The sequence below is a fragment of the Podarcis muralis genome, chromosome 2 (assembly GCF_964188315.1).
Source record: "Podarcis muralis chromosome 2, rPodMur119.hap1.1, whole genome shotgun sequence".
NCBI lineage: Eukaryota > Metazoa > Chordata > Lepidosauria > Squamata > Lacertidae > Podarcis > Podarcis muralis.
In genome coordinates this window covers 117,621,592-117,639,568 of record NC_135656.1, presented here as the reverse complement: position 1 = coordinate 117,639,568, position 17,977 = coordinate 117,621,592, and the positions used below count along the sequence as shown (strand labels likewise).

At 49.9% G+C, this 17,977-nt stretch overlaps 1 protein-coding gene across 2 annotated transcripts; it reads right to left on the bottom strand.

Moving 5' to 3' along the window:
• Positions 1 to 1,196: 1,196 nt before the first annotated feature.
• LOC144326090 (uncharacterized) lies at positions 1,197 to 15,778 on the bottom strand. 2 transcript variants are annotated; one of them, XM_077922000.1, is made up of 6 exons: positions 15,584 to 15,778; positions 10,306 to 10,847; positions 7,563 to 7,686; positions 5,540 to 6,118; positions 2,394 to 2,474; positions 1,197 to 1,962 (listed from the first exon to the last, which is right to left on the bottom strand). In XM_077922000.1, exons 2-6 carry the CDS (start codon positions 10,633 to 10,635, stop codon positions 1,490 to 1,492), a joined length of 1,587 nt encoding a protein of 528 aa, XP_077778126.1. In that variant the 5' UTR covers positions 10,636 to 10,847; positions 15,584 to 15,778; the 3' UTR covers positions 1,197 to 1,489. The 2 variants fall into 2 exon arrangements, with proteins under 2 accessions (XP_077778126.1, XP_077778128.1); XM_077922002.1 differs by having other exon boundaries at positions 10,306 to 10,817.
• Positions 15,779 to 17,977: the final 2,199 nt, after the last annotated feature.

The window sequence follows — 17,977 nt, the reverse complement described above, 5'->3', positions numbered from 1 at the left end:
CCAGATTCCCCAGTGGAAAGTCAATTAATAATGAATAATAATTAATAATTAGTAAATTATTATTATTATTATTATTATTATTATTATTATTATTAATACCCCGCCCATCTGGCTGGGTTTCCCCAGCCACTCTGGGTGGCTCCCAGCAGAATATTAATAATAATAAAAAGTGATAAAACATCAAACATTAAAAACCTCCCTAAACAGGGCTGCCTTCAGATGTCTTCTAAAAGTCAGGAAGTTGTTTATTATTAAGCGGGACCTGAGTGCATCAGCACTTTCCAGCAACTGATATTCAGAAGTGTATGTTGCCTCTTAACTGTTGAGACAGAGCATAGCCTTTGTGGCCAGTAGCCATGGTTTCGTTTAGCCCCCTTTTTAAAGCCAGCCAGGTTGGTGGCCGCCAATGTCCCTTGTGGCCCCCTGCCCATTCCACTGTCTCTGTTCATGCCATCTCTCCAAGCGGAGACTGGACACCGGGGCATAAATTTCCCCAGCGTGTTATTTTTCCACAGAAAATTCCTCCGCTTCTTTCCCTGCTCTCCTCTGCTCAGTATGCGAGGAGTTGCAGGTGCTGGCATTGTCAAACTAAATGGCCGTGGGCTGGCTATGGGGTCGGGTGCTGTGGGCCTGAGGCCTACTGTTTGAGAAACACTGGTCCAGAAGTCAGAGGGTTGAGCCAGGACCTGGGAGGCCGGGGTTCAAACCCCTATTCAGCCATGAGGCTCACTTGGACCACTCTCTTAGTCTAGCCTAACTGACAGGGTTGTTGAGTGGAAAATATGTAGAGGAACAGTGGGACATAAGTTTAATCCTTCAATGAAAGCCCCTCAGAGTTCATTTTACACTCCTAAGTGGTTCTTCGTAGTAGCGGTGGCAGCTGCCCCACATACAATGTCAGGTGTGGGGCAGGCGGCCATTGTTTATGAGGAATGAACTTCCTGGCCCAAATTTAGCCAATAGGGCCAGAAGTTCCCGATCCCTGCTGTAAATAAACCAGTGCCCCTTAACCCCAAATGTGCATGTGGACAGACTTCAGCACTTCCCATTCTTGAAGCCACTTTTTCTACTACATGGCTTCAGGCCAAGAAATTTGGCTCGGCCCAATCTGGTTGCCAAGGAACGTCGATGAAGTTTGAGTTATGAAAAAAAACACCCACCCAAGGATTTCCCCACCAGAAACAGCAGCCAACTGGTTCACTTTTTGCTTTCTTTCTTTTTTAACTTGATGCCAGGGCTCGACGTTTATTAAAAAAGAAAGAAAATACTTTATTTTTAAAAATAGGGTTTTCATTAGCTTTCGGCAATGGCAGAACAAACGGCTGTTACGGCGAAGCCTTCGGTTTGTTGACAACACTCTCTTTTTAACCCTAATGGGAAAGCATGGGGTGTGTGTGGAAGAGAAAACAACACCCAAGAGGTTAACCGAATTAAAGAATTAAACACGGCAAGCTGACAACCGCAAGCTCTTGTAGGGGATTGCAAAAGGTCAAGGGCTGTAGTTCTGAGGCCTTCTCCTGGTACGGGCCCTGGGTGTCAACGGCCGCCTGGGGACGCCCAGGCGGGAGGAAGAAGGGCCTGCAGGCCGGTGGCTGGATTGGGCCGTCCGTGGCGGCCATGCTTGGCGTGAGGGGGCAGTGGACACGGCCGCCGGAGCGGACGACTGCCGCTGCCATATGAGCAGCTCCAGAAGTTCTGTCTGCCGTTGCATGATGGCAATGATCTGCTCCGTGCCCACCCTGTCCTTCTCACGGTCCTCCAGGTCTGCTTTGGCATAGCCGTCAAGGGCGGAAAGGATCCTGTCAGTAGCCGCCTGCATCCGCAGGTCCGCTGCCATCGCCAGCTCCGCGGCCAAATCGTTCCTGGTCTTCTTGTGGCGGTTCCGGATGTTGGCAAGGCGTTCGGCGGCCGAGAGGCCCGTCGGCCCAGGCAAGGGGCTGTGGCAAGGGGTCGGGTGCACGTCTGGGAGCAATTTGGGAAGCGGGGAGGGGTAGAAACACAAAAGCAGAGTGAGGGCATTTTGAAAGGCTGCAAGGGATTCTGGGAAGGGGACGGTCAAGCTTATGAGCATCGCTTGAAGGAGATGGGATGGGGAGCCTGTGGCCCTCCCAGATGTTGCTCTAATTCACATCACCCTCAGAAGCCGGGGATGATGGGAGTTGTAGTCCAACAACATCTGGAAGGCCACAGCTTCCCGACCCTGCTAATATTACATCTGCTCTCTGGATGTGGATCTTTAATGTAGTCAACATGCCAACTTCCTGGAAAAGACCAGGCGACCTCTAAGGTCCCATCCAACTCCCTGAGGTTCTGCAGAATTCATTCAGCACTCTGAATTCATTCATTAAACATCACCATTCAGCATACAAAATTCATTCCGCATTCCCTCTTACCTGCTGTGGAGCCAGTGGTGGCTGGGCTGCCAGGGAGACTGGGCGGGGCAGGTGGCAAGGGGTTGAGCAAATGATCGGCTTCTAAAAAACAAAGGGAAGGGCATTAAATATAATTTTGCATCGCAATATACCGCCTCTTTCCACCCGAACCAACTCAGACCTTGCGTTCACCATCAGAGGCTCTGTGTGTTCCCCCGCCACTGAGGGACGTGTGGAACGTGTTGACATGGGAACGGCCTTTTCAGTGGTGGCTCCTCATTTGTGGAATGCTCTCCCCACGGAAGCTCACCTGGCACCACTGCTGTCTGTTTTTAGTCACCAGGCAAAGGTATTCTTATTTCCCCCGTCAGGTATGTCAGTGGCCTTTGTTCCGCTCATCCTTTAAGCGGCGTGGGTAGGATTTAGTCCTTTTAAGCATTTTGTCGGATGACAATTTTAGCTCTTGTTTACTGCCGTTTTTATGTCTGATTATAATGCTTTCGTTATTTCTTTTTTTTTAACTGCACGAGTTGCTTTGAGGCAATGCTGAGGCTGCTGATAGCCTTAGCAAAGGCCACGGACAGCAGTAAATCACACCAAACAAGATGGAATTAATTCTTTATTAGCAAAAACAGGAGTGTCAAGCCTAATGAGCACAGCAACTCATCTCCGGCAGGTGTTGGCCCATGAAGCAGTTGCTGAGATTGAAGGTCCCTGCCTCCCCTCCTCTCCAGGGTTTTCCCCAAGCAATCTGAGACTACGCCTGCATGAAGCTCACTTCTCACTCTGCCCTTTTCATGCCTCTCCTGGTTCTGGGAATCAGAGGGGAGCTTCTGGCAGCAGGAGGAGGAGACACCTGTGCCTCTTCACCAGCCTGACCCACCTCTGCCTCTTGGCCTTCCTCCTCTCCTGCTTCAGCTTCTGCCTCCAATTCTGGGCTTCTCTCTGCCACAGACTCTCCCCGCTCACTAAGCCCTGTTACCTCTTTGTCTTCCAACACTGCCTCCTCCCAGTCTTCTCCCTCCGACCCCTCACCACTCCCTGGGCTCTGAGCCTTCTTCCCCGGGGGGTTCCCCAGTTGCTTCTGCCTACCATTCCTCTGCGTCCGGCCAGCCCATGACAGCCGCTAAACTTAGCTTAAAACAGCGGTGAGCAACTGCTGGGGTGGGGGAGAGATAATTCCCCGAGACAAGCAGCTGCAGAATGGCTGGATTTAATTTTAATATGCCAAACGCAGGATTTAGATGACGGCAACGCTGGGCTAACCAGGTCATGCATGGAGCGCTGGGCCAAACAGCAGGAGGAAGAGCTAGAGGATTTGCTGAGCTTATTGACCTGAAAATTGTGCGTCCTCTCAAATTAGCTCAAGGCTGGGTTTCCCACAGGAGGAGGAAAGTACAAACTGGGAAACTGGCTCATAAGCTAAAATTAAAATGGAAGGCCAGAATGAAACCACAAAGAAGACTCCAGAGATAAGGATATAAGAAGAGTCAATGGCCGACACAGTCCAGCATCCTTCTCTTAACATGGCTGACAAGATGGGGAGTCCAGGAGAAGTACCTGTTTGCAGCAGTGCTCTCTCCCCTTCTGCAGTTTCTGGCAACTGGTATTTGGAGACGCACTGCCTCCGACACTGGTGGCAAAACACAACCATCAGAGGTAGCAGCCAGCCTTATTCTCCTTTGTGAGTTTGTCTCTTAAAGCCATCCAAGATGGCGGCCATTGCTGCCTCTCGTGGGAGCAAATTCCACAGTTTAACTGTAAAGTGGGATGATACCCAGCCCTACGTCTCTTTCAAATCAGAACCAGTGAAGGCAGTGAAGGTCCTGTGTGAGTGTCTGGAGGCAGCTGGAGAATGGATGGCGGCTAACAGAATGAGGTTGAATCCTGACACGACAGGGGTACTGTTTTTAGGGGACGGGACGGGCAGGTGTGGGGGACTCCCTGGTCCTGAACGGGGTAACTGTGCCCCTGAAGGACCAGGTGTGCAGCCTGGGAGTCATTTTGGACTTACAGCTATCCATGGAGGCGCTGGTTAACTCTGTGTCCAGGGCAGCTGTCTACCAGCTCCACCTGGTACGCAGGCTAAGACCCTACCTGCCCGTGGACTGTCTCACCAGAGTGGTGCATGCTCTGGTTATCTCCCACTTGGACTACTACAATGCGCTCTACGTGGGGCAACCTTTGAAGGTCACCCGGAAACTGCAACTAATCCAGAATGCGGAAGCTAGACTGGTGACTGGGGGCGGCCACCGAGACCACATAACACCGGTCCTGAAAGACCTACATTGGCTCCCAGTATGTTTCCGAGCACAATTCAAAGTGTTGGTGCTGACCTTTAAAGCCCTAAACAGCCTCAATCCAGTATACCTGAAGGAGCGTCTCCACTCCCATTGCTCAGCCCGGACACTGAGGTCCAGCTCCAAGGGCTTTCTGGCAGTTCCCTCACTGCAAGAAGTGAAGTTACATGGAACCAGGCAGAGGGCCTTCTCAGTGGTGGCACCCGTCCTGTGGAAAACCCTCCCATCAGATGTCAACGAAATAAAAAGCTATCTGACTTTTAGAAGACATCTGAAGGCAGCCCTATTTTTAGAGTAGAAGAGGAAGAGTTTGGATTTGATACCCCACTTTATCACTACCCGAAGGTGTCTCAAAGCGGTTAACATTCTCCTTTCCCTTCCTCCCCCACAACAAACACTCTGTGAGGTGAGTGGGGCTGAGACACTTCAGAGAAGTGTGACTAGCCCAAGGTCACCCAGCAGCTGCATGTGGAGGAGTGGAGATACGAACCCGTTTTTAATGTTTGATGTTTTGTTGTGTTTTTAATATTCTGTTGGGAGCCACCCAGAGTGGCTGGGGAAACCCAGCCAGATGGGTGGGGTATAAAAATAATATATTATTATCATTGTCATTTAAAAAAGGACTTTGTTCTGTCTCTCCTGAGCACCCCAAGCATTCTGCTTCACTGAATGTCTCCCTCTGGGTTCCCGTGTGACGAGAGAGGGAGAAAAACTATCCACACTTTCTCCACACACTTCTATCGTGTCACCACATTGCACACCCAATTATTCCTCTTTGTGCAGAGAGAGGGAGGGAGGAGGGGAGAGAAGGGAAGTGAAACCTGACCTCTCGTCTTCATAAATAACCACAAAAAAGGGGGCACTTACCCGCGGCCGGCCGAGGGGTGCTTATCGGCTCCTCAGAGTTGTCCTCTGTTTTGCACACCACGGTGGTGGAGTCCACCGAATCGACGAGTTCGATGGAGAACTGGGCAGAGGGGTTGAAGAAGTCCTGGGGCTCGTGGTAGTCCTCAGACTCGTGGGGGCCCCCCTCCTCCAGGCCACACGGGGGACCATCATCTCCCCCCGACTCCTCCTGGTGTCCGTAACTCTGGGCCTGCCCCACGGGTTGGGGCGCTCCGGAATCCAGAATCTGCTCCAGCTGGTCGTAAAAAGGGCAGGTGAGGCGCCCTGTCCCCGAGCAGTTGTTCTCTTTGACCTTCTTGTAGTCCCGGCGCATCGTCTTGGTCTTGGTGCGGCACTCCTGGGCTGTCCGCTCGTGGCCCCTCTTGGCCATCTCGTTGGCAATGACCTGGAAGGTGTCCATGTTCCGGTGGCTGCTCTGAAGGACCTGCTGGATCCTCTGCTCCCCCCAGATATCCAGGAGATCAATCACCTCGGCGTACGACCAGTTGGTGCCACGGCGACTCATCTTCGGGAAATGTGGCATTGGCACGGCAGAGCCAGCTGTGGCCAACAGGGAAGTGGGAGAGGGTGAACTTCTGCTCTTTTTTTTAAGTTCAGATAAGGCAGAGGGGGGACGCGGGTGGCGCTGTGGGTTAAACCACAGAGCCTAGGGCTCGCCGATCAGAAGGTCGGCGGTTCAAATCCCTGCGACGGGGTGAGCTCCCGTTGCTCGGTCCCTGCTCCTGCCCACCTAGCAGTTCAAAAGCACGTCAAAGTGCAAATAGATAAATAGGTACCGCTCCGGCGGGAAGGTAAACAACATTTCTGTGTGCTGCTCTGGTTCGCCAGAAGTGGCTTAGTCATGCTGGTCACATGACCCAGAAGCTGTACGCAGGCTCCCTCGGCCAGTAAAGCGAGATGAGCGCTGCAACCCCAGAGTTGGCCACGACTGGACCTAATGGTCAGGGGTCCCTTTACCTTTACCTTAAGGCAAAGGGAGGTCCAACTTTCAATACCAAGCGGGTCGCAAGAGTACTTTGACACAGAACTACCTTGTCACTCATGGTGGCAGGGAGCCGAGGCCAAAATGTGAGCCCCCCACCACAGCCCTCGTGCTGCCTTCACAAAACTGAGAAAGAGCTAGCTAGGCTTTGGGAAGGAGACAAGAGGACTCTAGGACCCTGTCAGAGCCCTCACACCTCCTTCGCTTACCTGCCTTTGGCAAGGTAGCTTGAGGGCTGCAGAAGAGGCGCTTCAAATGTTGCTGATGGCCACCAAATGAGGCCTCAGGGGCCACATGTTGGATTGCCTTGATCTAAGGCAAAGTTGCGGAGGCTCAAGCCCAGAGTCCAAAAGTGGCCCTGCAGACATATTGACCTGGCCCTCAGGAGCCTCCCTAAGCCACACCCCTTCTTCCCAGACCATGCCCCTTCAGTGGTCTTGCTCTGGGCCCTCTTAGGAGTCATTCTGCATGGATCAAATGTCGCCTTGGAGCGAGATCACTCTTTTTTGCTTGACCGGATGGAGAGAACGGTGTGTGTAGAGAAAGGGACATCTCTTCTAGGGGGTGTTCCTTGCTGGAATGTAAGTCTACATTACAAAGGTTAAGAGCTACACCTGTTTCTTCGCCCACTTTTGCCTCTGCCCGGCGCCCCCCCCCGTCATGTGACCCTCAGAGAGCAGCTCAGGTAGGTAGGTCCCTGGTCTGATCTGGTATAAGGCAGCGCTCTGTGTTTTCTTCAGCTCAGAAATATCCACATGTACGACAAATACAAAGCTGCACACAGTTCTCCACCCGCCCCCTGCAAACATGCAAAAACTGCTGCCTCGCCTGCCGGTGGTCCTGTTTCCCTGCCCTGCAGATAGATGCAACCCCCCCCCAAGAGCTGCAATCAGGCAAAGCAGTAATGGTGGTGACCGACAGAGGTTTTCAGGACGCAAAATTCAGCACACAGAATACACGCATGCCCCCGTCTGGTGTCTCGGGGGCAGAACGAGCCCTTACCAAGTGAGCACGCTTCCCTCTCCAGCCTCTGCTTGGCCTCCCTGCGGAGATACCGCCGTCTGTCCAGCAAGGTGTGGTCGGCCTCTGGGGAATGGACATCCATCTCGTCAAAAAGGACCGGCACCTGGAAACAAAGGCAGAGGGCTGTTGGTTCACACATGCTACGTGTTCATTTATTTACTGCAGTGGGTGAGGAACCCCAGGCCTGAGGGCCACACGTGGTGGGACCCCTCTCCATCAGTGGAACATTGGTCCCCAGGACAGATCTACTTCACAGGACACATCAACCCTCCTCCCTGTTATTCTTTAATTCGTTTTTTGGAATATTTATATTCCACATTTTTCACTACAGTCGTACCTTGGATTCTGAACACCTTGGTAACTCAGACGTTTTGGCTCCCAAACGCCATAAGCCCAGAAGTGAGTGTTCCGGTTTGCAAACGTTCTTTGGATCCCGAACATCCGACGGGGCTTCCAATTGGCTGCAGGAGCTTCCTGCAGCCAATCGGAAGCTGTGTGTTGGTTTTCAATTGTTTTGGAAGTCAAACGGACTTTCAGAACGGATTCCGTTCGACTTCCGAGGTACCACTGTATATTAAATTTAAGAAATTCAATAAATACATCAGTAAAACATCTATGAATGCTGGTTAGTAAAAAGAAATTGACATTGCAAAGGCCTATAGAGAAATCTCTGAATCAACAATGGGATATCAGCTCCGCCCAAGGCATGATGGAGAACAGCAACAACTGGGGAAAGATAGACATAACATCTTGCAAGGACAGGAAGAAACACCACAGACAGAATAATTGCCACATGCAGGAGGAACAAGGATGTAGTTTGAGTGCCTCACTTGTAGTTCTATAAATAATTTAATGTGTCAACACGAATAGAAGTTATTAATATTGCAGATGTTGTATAAGGGATTATTATTTTGACCGGAATGTAATTGAAATTAATAAGATTTTGGAACGCAGAAATGAAGAAAATCATCAAACCATCAATTCTAGCATGCCGGGGGGGGGGGGGGCACCTAAATTATATAATTTGGTATTTGAACAATTGGTATTAGTATAGTCGTATCTTGGAAGTCGAACAGAATCTGTTCCGGAAGTCTGTTCAACTTCCAAAACGTTCAGAAGCCAAAGCACGGCTTCTGATTGCCTGCAGGAAGTCCCTGCAGAAAATCGGAAGCCGTGGAAGCCCTGTCGGACGTTCGGCTTCCAAAAATAGTTCACAAATCAGAACAGTCACTTCTGGGTTTGCGGCGTTCAGGAAACAAAACGTTAGAGAACTAAGCTGTTTGAAAACCAAGGTATGACTTATAATTTGGTATTGTTATAATGAGGCTATTATTGGATTATAACTGAAAACTAATCAAAATTATTATTAAAAAAATGATATTGCAAAGGCTTGTCTTAACGACACAGGCAACATCTAAGAGCAGGAACGATTCCTGCTGTGCATCTACAGTGGTACCTCGGGTTAAGTACTTAATTCGTTCTGGAGGTCCGTACTTAACCTGAAACTGTTCTTAACCTGAAGACCACTTTAGCTAATGGGGCCTCCCGCTGCCACCGCGCCGCCGGAGCACAATTTCTGTTCTCATCCTGAAGCAAAGTTCTTAACCTGAAGCACTATTTCTGGGTTAGCGGAGTATGTAACCTGAAGCGTATGTAACCCGAGGTACCAATGTACCCATAGCTGTCAACATTTCCCCTTTTTTTTAAGGGAAATTCCCTTATTCTGAATAGGATTCCTCGCAAGAAAAGGGAAAAGTTGACAGTTATGCATCTACCAGCAGGGAGTTCCACAGGCCACAGCCTGTCATACTACATAGTACAGTGGTGCCTCGCAAGACGAAATTAATTCGTTCCGCAAGTTTTTTCTTCTTGCGAGTTTTTCGTCTTGCAAAGCAAGGTTTCCCTTAGGAATGCATTGAAAATCAATCAATGCGTTCCTATGGAAACTGCCTTCAGACCAGGTCCGGGGACAGTCTGTCCCCCGACCTCTTCTGAAGGCTGGGGGGGGGGACAAGGGCTTTTCTTCCCACCGCCAGCCTTCAGAAGGCTGTTCTGAAGGCTGGCGGTGGGAAGAAAAGCCCTTCTCCCTACCTCCCGCCCCGCAAGCTCTGGGGACAGGAGGGCTTTGCTGCCGACCGCCAGCATTTTAAAAGCCCCCGGGACAGCGGAGGTCTTCTGAAGGCAGGCAGTGGGCGAAAGTCTTTCCTCCCTCCCGCCTGCCTTCAAAAGCCGTCCAGGATAGCGGAGAAACGCGCTGCGCTTCTCCGCTCTCCCGGGAAGGCAGGCAGGGTGGAGCAAAGACTTTTGCCCCCCGCCGGCCTTCAGAAGAGGTCCAGGACCTCTTCTGAAGGCCGGCGGTGGGCGAAAGTCTTTGCTCCCAACGGCCAGCATTTAAAAGAGGTCCCCAGAGATTTCCCTATGTGCTTTCTTCTTGCGAAGCAAGCCCATAGGGAAATTCGTCTTGCGGAACGACTCAAAAACGGAAAACTCTTTCGTCTTGCGAGTTTTTCATTTTGCGAGGCGTTCGTCTTGCGAGGCACCACTGTATAGGGCAACCAAACCTCAGGGGCAATGAGGAACCACAATAAGTCTTAAGGAGCGCAGTGCTCCTTAAGGGATTTCTGGTCCAAGTCGGTCAGGGCTCTGTAAACAAGCAGAAGCAGCCGACCTGCTCACAGGTGGGCAAGCACCTTGTTTCGATCCCCGGCTCCCTGCTTTTTACCTGCTGCTCCCGTCTCCTTGCTCCTCGTTGCCTCAGGATGAGCTCCTCCGGCTGCTGAGGGGGCCCCCATCCCGAATGAGGCGACCGGATGAGTCTCAAGTGCTCCTGGCCATGGGCTTCCCAGCACGGAGGCACCTCTTCGTCTAGCTCCTGCTTGACCTGCTCCGGCCCTGGCCATCCCAAAATGTCCCTCAGGCTCCCGGCCCGGATGACGCAAGGCCCTTTCGCCGGCCCATCTTCCTCTTCCTCATCCTCCTCTTCCATTTTGATCTGCAGCACTTGGTCTCCCGCCATCTGGAGGTTGGCCGCCGCTGCCCGCTCGGCAGCCATTTTGTCCTTTCCAGGCTTGTTGCTCACAGACCTCCCTCTCTTGCTGCGAGCATTGGGCAAACGGCGCCGGTTCCTCAAACTGATCTCCCAGGGTCCTTTTTTCCGTCTTTTCCCGATCGTGCTACAAATTATTTAGGGCGTTTAGACATACAGATGTCAGCATCACACACAAGGTTTTGCTCCTGCAGGGAAGACATCCAGAAAACAGAAGGCTGTAGAGAGAGATAGAGGGGGGGGAAACCCAGAAAAATTTACCTGCTAAACTGATATTCCATGTCTGGGGTGGGAAATTTCTTTCATTTTGAGGGCCTTATATGCACATTTTACTTTTGTTCAGTAGGCCAGTTTCTGCTCAAAGCTCTAGAACCACATGATGGAATGATGGAAACAGAATATTATTATTTTTAACAGGTAGCTGACGAAGGAGAAATGTGAAACTTTTTACCATGTAAATTAAAATACAGTGGTACCTCGGGTTAAGTACTTAATTCCTTCTGGAGGTCTGTACTTAACCTGAAACTGTTCTTAACCTGAAGCACCACTTTAGCTAATGGGGCCTCCCGCTGCTGCCGCGCCGCCGGAGCATAATTTCTGTTCTCATCCTGAAGCAAAGTTCTTAACCTGAAGCAATATTTCTGGGTTAGCGGAGTATGTAACCTGAAGCATATGTAACCCGAGGTACCGCTGTACTCTGTTTTGTCAGCGCGTGTGCATTATTTTTGTGATTAACCAAATCCTAAAAGGGAGTCAAAAAGAACTTGTGTGAAGCTTGATGCTTTTAAAACTAAACACACAAACACACGCATTTCTTGTGGCTATGACAAATTAACGACACCGGGTTCAGTGTCCTGTCCTGTTTCCTGGATTTTGTAATATATCTTAACCAGTCCATGAAACGCAGGAAGTTTATTCTTTTGCACTGTCTTCCTGTAAGCAATGCAGCCAAGGCTCTTCAGTGGGGTTGGTGGAGAAATTTGATTCAGTCTGCATTTAAAGGCGATCTTACGCAATTGGCATTTTCTGGGGGGAAAACACGCAAAACGAAACAGCCATCCTTTGAAATCTGCGCTTCTCTAATTTTTGCAATGCAGTCCTTCAGCCATGAAATGTGAACAAAAATGGATAGAGTGAAGTGTGCGTTGAAATGTGTATATTAGTGAAAACAAAACAGAATTGTATCAGGAGAAACTGCAAACAAAACTGTGCATATTAGGAGTAACTAGCAGTAAAATGTGAATTGATTTTCACAAGGACTTAAAAATATAAATTGCAAGCTGATGTGGAAGTGTGGAGAATAGAACTAAATATTAGAAAGTGAGATACTGAAAGAAATTGAATTTAATTTCTATTCATCCCTACTCTTACGTATATGCCATTAATAGCCTGGATAGCTCAGTTGGGTAGAACATGGTGCTGATAACACCAAGGTTGCAGGTTCAATACACGTATCAGCTGCATATTCCTGCATTGCAGGGGGTTGGACTAGATGACCCTCCGGGTCCCTTCTAACTCTATGATTCTATGAAAAATATTAACACTCTGCATCCAAGCAACTCAAGTTTCCCACTGCAAAACACTTGAATGTTGGCATAAGTTACCAGATTTTTCGCTCTATAATACGCACTTTTCCCCTCCTAAAAAGTAAGGGGAAATGTGTGTGCGTCTTATGGAGCGAATGCAGGCAGGAGGCTCTGCTCAGCGCTCCCCTTAAAGAGCCGTGTGGAGCGTGTCTGCGGCTCTTGGGGGCTTTTCCCCGAGGAGGAAAAGTGCTGCAATCCCGCTTGCTGTTCTGGCTTCTGGGATTCAGATTTCCCCCCCCCGTTTTCCTCTTCCAAAAACTAGGTGCGTCTTATGGTCTGGTGCGTCTTATAGAGTGAAAAATACATGCGCTCATTGTGCTATAGGTAGTCAGGGGAAAGAGGGGCCTATAGGGGGCAACTCAGCATGGCTTTAAAAGAGGATTAGATAATTTCGTGGAGGATAAGGCTATCCATGGATATATGGATACAGATACACACACACACACACACATAGATATAGACTCCACGGCACCTGTCATTCATAACACTTAATGCATCTGATGAAGGGAACTGTAAAGGTAAACGGACCCCTGATCGTTAGGTCCAGTCGTGGCCGACTCTGGGGTTGCGGCGCTCATCTCGCTTTATTGGCCAAGGGAGCCTGTGTCCAGCTTCCGGGTCATGTGGCCAGCATGACTAAGCCGCTTCTGGCGAACCAGAGCAGCGCACGGAAACGCTGTTTACCTTCCCGCTGGAGCGGTACCTATTTATCTACTTGCACTTTGATGTGCTTTCGAACTGCTAGGTTGGCAGGAGCAGGGACCCAGCAATGGGAGCTCCTCCCGTCGCAGGGATTCAAACTGCTGACCTTCTGATCGGCAAGCCCTAGGCTCTTTGGTTTAGACCACAGCGCCACCCGTGTCCCAAAGGGACTGTAAAGGTAAAGGTACCCCTGCCCGTACGGGCCAGTCGTGTCCGACTCTAGGGTTGTGCGCCCATCTCACTTAAGAGGCCGGGGGCCAGCGCTGTCCGGAGACACTTCCGGGTCACGTAGCCAGCGTGACGAAGCTGCTCTGGCGAGACAGCACCAGCGCAGCACACGGAAACGCCGTTTACCTTCCCGCTATAAAGCGGTACCTATTTATCTAATAAAGCGGTACCTATTTATCTACTGGACGCGGGTGGCGCTGTGGGTTAAAGCCTCAGCGCCTAGGACTTGCCGATCGAAAGGTCGGCAGTTCGAATCCCCGCGGCGGGGTGCGCTCCTGTCGTTCGGTCCCAGCGCCTGCCAACCTAGCAGTTCGAAAGCACCCCCGGGTGCAAGTAGATAAATAGGGACCGCTTACCAGCGGGAAGGTAAACGGCGTTTCCGTGTGCTGCTCTGGCTCGCCAGATGCAGCTTGTCACGCTGGCCACGTGACCTGGAAGTGTCTGCGGACAGCGCTGGCTCCCGGCCTCTAGAGTGAGATGAGCGCACAACCCCAGAGTCTGTCAAGACTGGCCCGTATGGGCAGGGGTACCTTTACCTTTACCTTTTATTTATCTACTTGCACTTTGACGTGCTTTCGAACTGCTAGGTTGGCAGGAGCTGGGACAGAGCAACGGGAGCTCACCCCGTCGTGGGGATTCGAACCACCGACCTTCTGATCAGCAAGCCCTATGCTCTGTGGTTTAGACCACAGCACCACCCGCGTCCCAAGGGGAGTGTAGTAGCAGACAAAAACTTAAACCACAATAAATGTGTTCAGTCATTAAGGTTTCATCAGTTTGTCTGTCTTTTGCTATAGGAGACTGGCATACCTACCATGATTGGAATCAATAAAACGAACACCCCTGTCACTTAGAACATTTCTAGACCCCAATAATAAAATAAACACACAGCTTTTGTTTGGCATCATGGGCATAGCCAGAATTTTTGTTTTTTTGGGGGGGGGGGGCAGGACACCCAGCTGTCACCATTCTCTACCTGTCGGGCTCTGACTATCAGATTCGGAATGAAGTGTCTGGACAACTTTTTTAAAAGATTACTTTCTTTCGACCACAAGTGCTCAGAAAAGCCTGTCAAAATCTTTCCACAATTTATACTTCAAGTATTTTTATTTATTTACTTGATTGGGGGGCAGGGGGACTGCTTTCCTGCCTACGCCCATGTTTAGCATCCAAGTTAACTATAGTCCTGGCAGTGAAATTACCTTATCTCCATAGAAAGAGAACAGGGCAGGAAATGGCAGTGGACTAGTGACTCTCAGGGCAGAAAACTGTCTGCTTAATGGAAGAGACAAACCAGACTGACACTGAACTTGGCAGAACCCACAACCTAGAAGGACGGCCTGGGAACAAGTATATGGGTCTGGTTTTTGTCGGCGTTTTAGTTCTGCAGGGGAAGTTCCAGACCCTCCAAACTGCCCCTATTTTCCAGGGACAGTCCTGGATTTACAGAAGCCGCCCCGCTTGCTGATTTGATCCCGGAATATCCCGCTTTTCCTTAGGACGTCCCAATTTTCATCGCAGAAATGTTGGAGAGTATGGAGTGCTCACACACACACGCACACACTTTGAAATGGTACACCCAATAAAAGCCGGATTTGGCGCAGGTTCCTTATACAACATGTTCTTTTGCAGTTCACGATGAAACGCAGCACAACTGCAGTTAAATATATATATACAGTGGTACCTCGGGTTAAGAACTTAATTCATTCTGGAGGTCTGTTCTTAACTTGAAGACCACTTTAGCTAATGGGGCCTCCCGCTGCCACCACACGATTTCTGTTCTCATCCTGAAGCAAAGTTCTTAACCCGAGGTACTATTTCTGGGTTAGCGGAGTCTGTAACCTGAAGCGTATGTAACCTGAAGCGTCTGTAACCCGAGGTACCACTCTCTCTCTGTGTGTGTGTGTGTGTGTGTGTGTGTGTGTGTGTGTATATATATATATATATATATATATATATATATATATATATATATATAATGTTACGGATTCGCTGACATGGGAAGGGTTTTGTGTGAGCATTTTGTTCTGGCTTGGGTGGAAAGAGGGAGGGGACGTCACTGCTGGCTGACACCAGCTGTTCTTAACCTCGCTTGCGCCTATAAGCATTCATTAAATTCCTTCCTCTCTCTTTTTTTTGCAATTGCAATGAATACAACTCTGCCCCCCTACCCCTCCATCATAATACAGTGGTACCTCGGGTTAAGTACTTAATACGTTCTGGAGGTCCATTCTTAACCTGAAACTGTTCTGAACCTGAAGCACCACTTTAGCTAATGGGGCCTCATGCTGCTGCTGCGCGATTTCTGTCCTCACCCTGAAGCAAAGTTCTTAACCCGAGGTACTATTTCGGGGTTAGCGGAGTCTGTAACCTGGAGCGTCTGTAACCCGAGGCACCACTGTAAATGGAAGCTGCATGCAACCCACTTGAGAGCTCACCTCTTCGGGGATCTGGCCCCCTTCCTATGGGGAGCAAGGGCTCGGCTTCCTTCTGCTGCACATGCAGCTGCTGCGAGGTTATCGATGATCGCTGCTGGTGCTGCTTGCAAGGATTCAAACAGGCCATTTCCTCCCCCGCCCCCACCAGGAAGCCGCTTTCATGCTTCGCCAGCTGCACAAAACGGGGTTGCTGTTTCTCAGGCTTTCTAGGCAAGCGGAGAAGCTCGCTCGGTTTAACCCTACAGCGTCCCTCCGGCAGAAAACGGTGCAGGGAATAAATAAGAGCTATAGGAGAGGCGTATAGAAGTAGAGACGTCACCTTGCCAACAAAGGTCCGTATAGTTAAAGCCATGGTTTTCCCAGTAGTGATGTACGGAAGTGAGAGCTGGACCATAAAGAAGGCTGATCGCCGAAGAATGGATGCTTTTGAATTATGGTGCTGGAGGAGACGAATGCCTCGCAAGACGAAAAACGCGCAAGACGAAAGAGTTTTCCGTTTTTTGAGTCGTTCCGCAAGACGAATTTCCCTATGGGCTTGCTTTGCAAGACGAAACGTCTTGCGAGTTCTTGCGAGTTTGTTTCCTTTTTCTTAAAGCCGCTAAACCGCTAAGCCATTAATAGCCGCTGAGCCGCTAATAGCCGTGCTTCGCAAGACGAAAAAACCGAAAAACGAAGAGACTCGCGGAACGGATTAATTTCGTCTTGCGAGGCACCACTGTATGGTGCTGGAGGAGACTCTTGAGAGTCCCATGGACTGCAAGAAGATCAAACGCATCCATTCTGAAGGAAATCGGCCCCGAGTGCTCACTGGAAGGACAGATCCTGAAGCGGAGGCTCCAATACTTTGGCCACCTCATGAGAAGAGAAGACTCCCTGGAAAAAACCCTGATGTTGGGAAAGATGGAGGGCACAAGGAGAAGGGGGCGACAGAGGACGAGATGGTTGGATAGTGTTTTCGAGGTTACCAGCATGAGTTTGACCAAACTGCGGGAGGTAGTGGAGGACAGAGGTGCCTGGCGTGCTCTGGTCCAGGGGGTCACGAAGAGTCGGACACGACTAAACGACTAAACAACAACAACATAGGAGAGGCCCCACCCGCACTACGCATTTATAGCGCAATAACACCTTGATCGCTCAGGAGATGGGGGTTGTAACATCTGGAAGGCCGCAGCTTCCCCTCCCCTGCTATCATGCTAATATTCAACCCATTCTCTGGATGTGAATGTTTAATGCAGTCAACAGGCCAGCTTCCTGGAAAAAGAGGGAGATCTCAACAGGCTTGGGCAGAGACCAAAGTTTGCAGAAAAAAGAATAATAATAATAGTAACTGGGTGGGTGAGGGGGAATCCTAAGGGGTGTGTATGTGTGAAAATGTCTGAGCATGCTCAGTGGTTGCAGAATTTGGACTGTTGGTAGGGAAATGCAATGGCGTATCCTGGAGGAAGGGCATGGCTGGCAAAAACCAGGCACAAGACAAGCGTACACCATATGCATAGCCGGGGGCAGGAGGGGCAGCTGCTCCTCCACAAATCAAGTAAATAAATAAAAATACTTAACTAACTGACCAATTGTGTTGCAGATAACTTGGTTCTGCCCCCCCCCCCACATAAAGCCTGCCCCCCAAATAAATCCTGGCTGCGCCCATTGCATACACTTCAACATTGGGTCGCAGGTCCTATCGGCACATATTTATTATTTTAAATGAAATGAGCAGTGAACAATTGTATTTATTTATTCCTTTATTCTCTATTCCACTTAATCACCGACGTCTCTGGCCATGCCAAACGCTGCTTAAAAACCTCCAAGGAAAGAAGAGTCCACCACTTTCACCAAAAGCATCCCAAGAACTATAAGGGTGTTAAAAGTTGTTCAGAGGCTCTCATTCCCCTCACGGAGCTGACAGTTCCCAGAATGGTATTATAATAATAATAATAATAATAATAATAATAATAATAATAATAATAATATTTATACCCCGCCCTCCCTGGCTATGGCCGGGCCGGGCTCAGGGCGGCTAACACAAGTAAAATTACAATAAACCATAAGGGGAGGGAAACATAAGGGTCAGACCAAACCAAAGGCCAGGCGGAACAGCTCTGTCTTGCAGGCCCTGCAGAAAGATGTCAAGTCCCGCAGGGCCCTAGTCTCTTGTGACAGAGCATTCCACCAAGTCGGGGCCAGTACTGAAAAGGCCCTGGCCCTAGTTGACACCAATCTAACCACCTTGCGACTTGAGACCTCCAAGGTGTTGTCATTTGTGGACCTGAAGGCCATCCGCGGGGCATACCAGGAGAGGCAGTCTCATAGGTACGTGGATCCTAGGCTGCATCCCTTTCCCAGGGTTCTCTCTGCAAATTGTACCTCTGTGGGGAAAACAGGGGTCGTCTCAGCAAC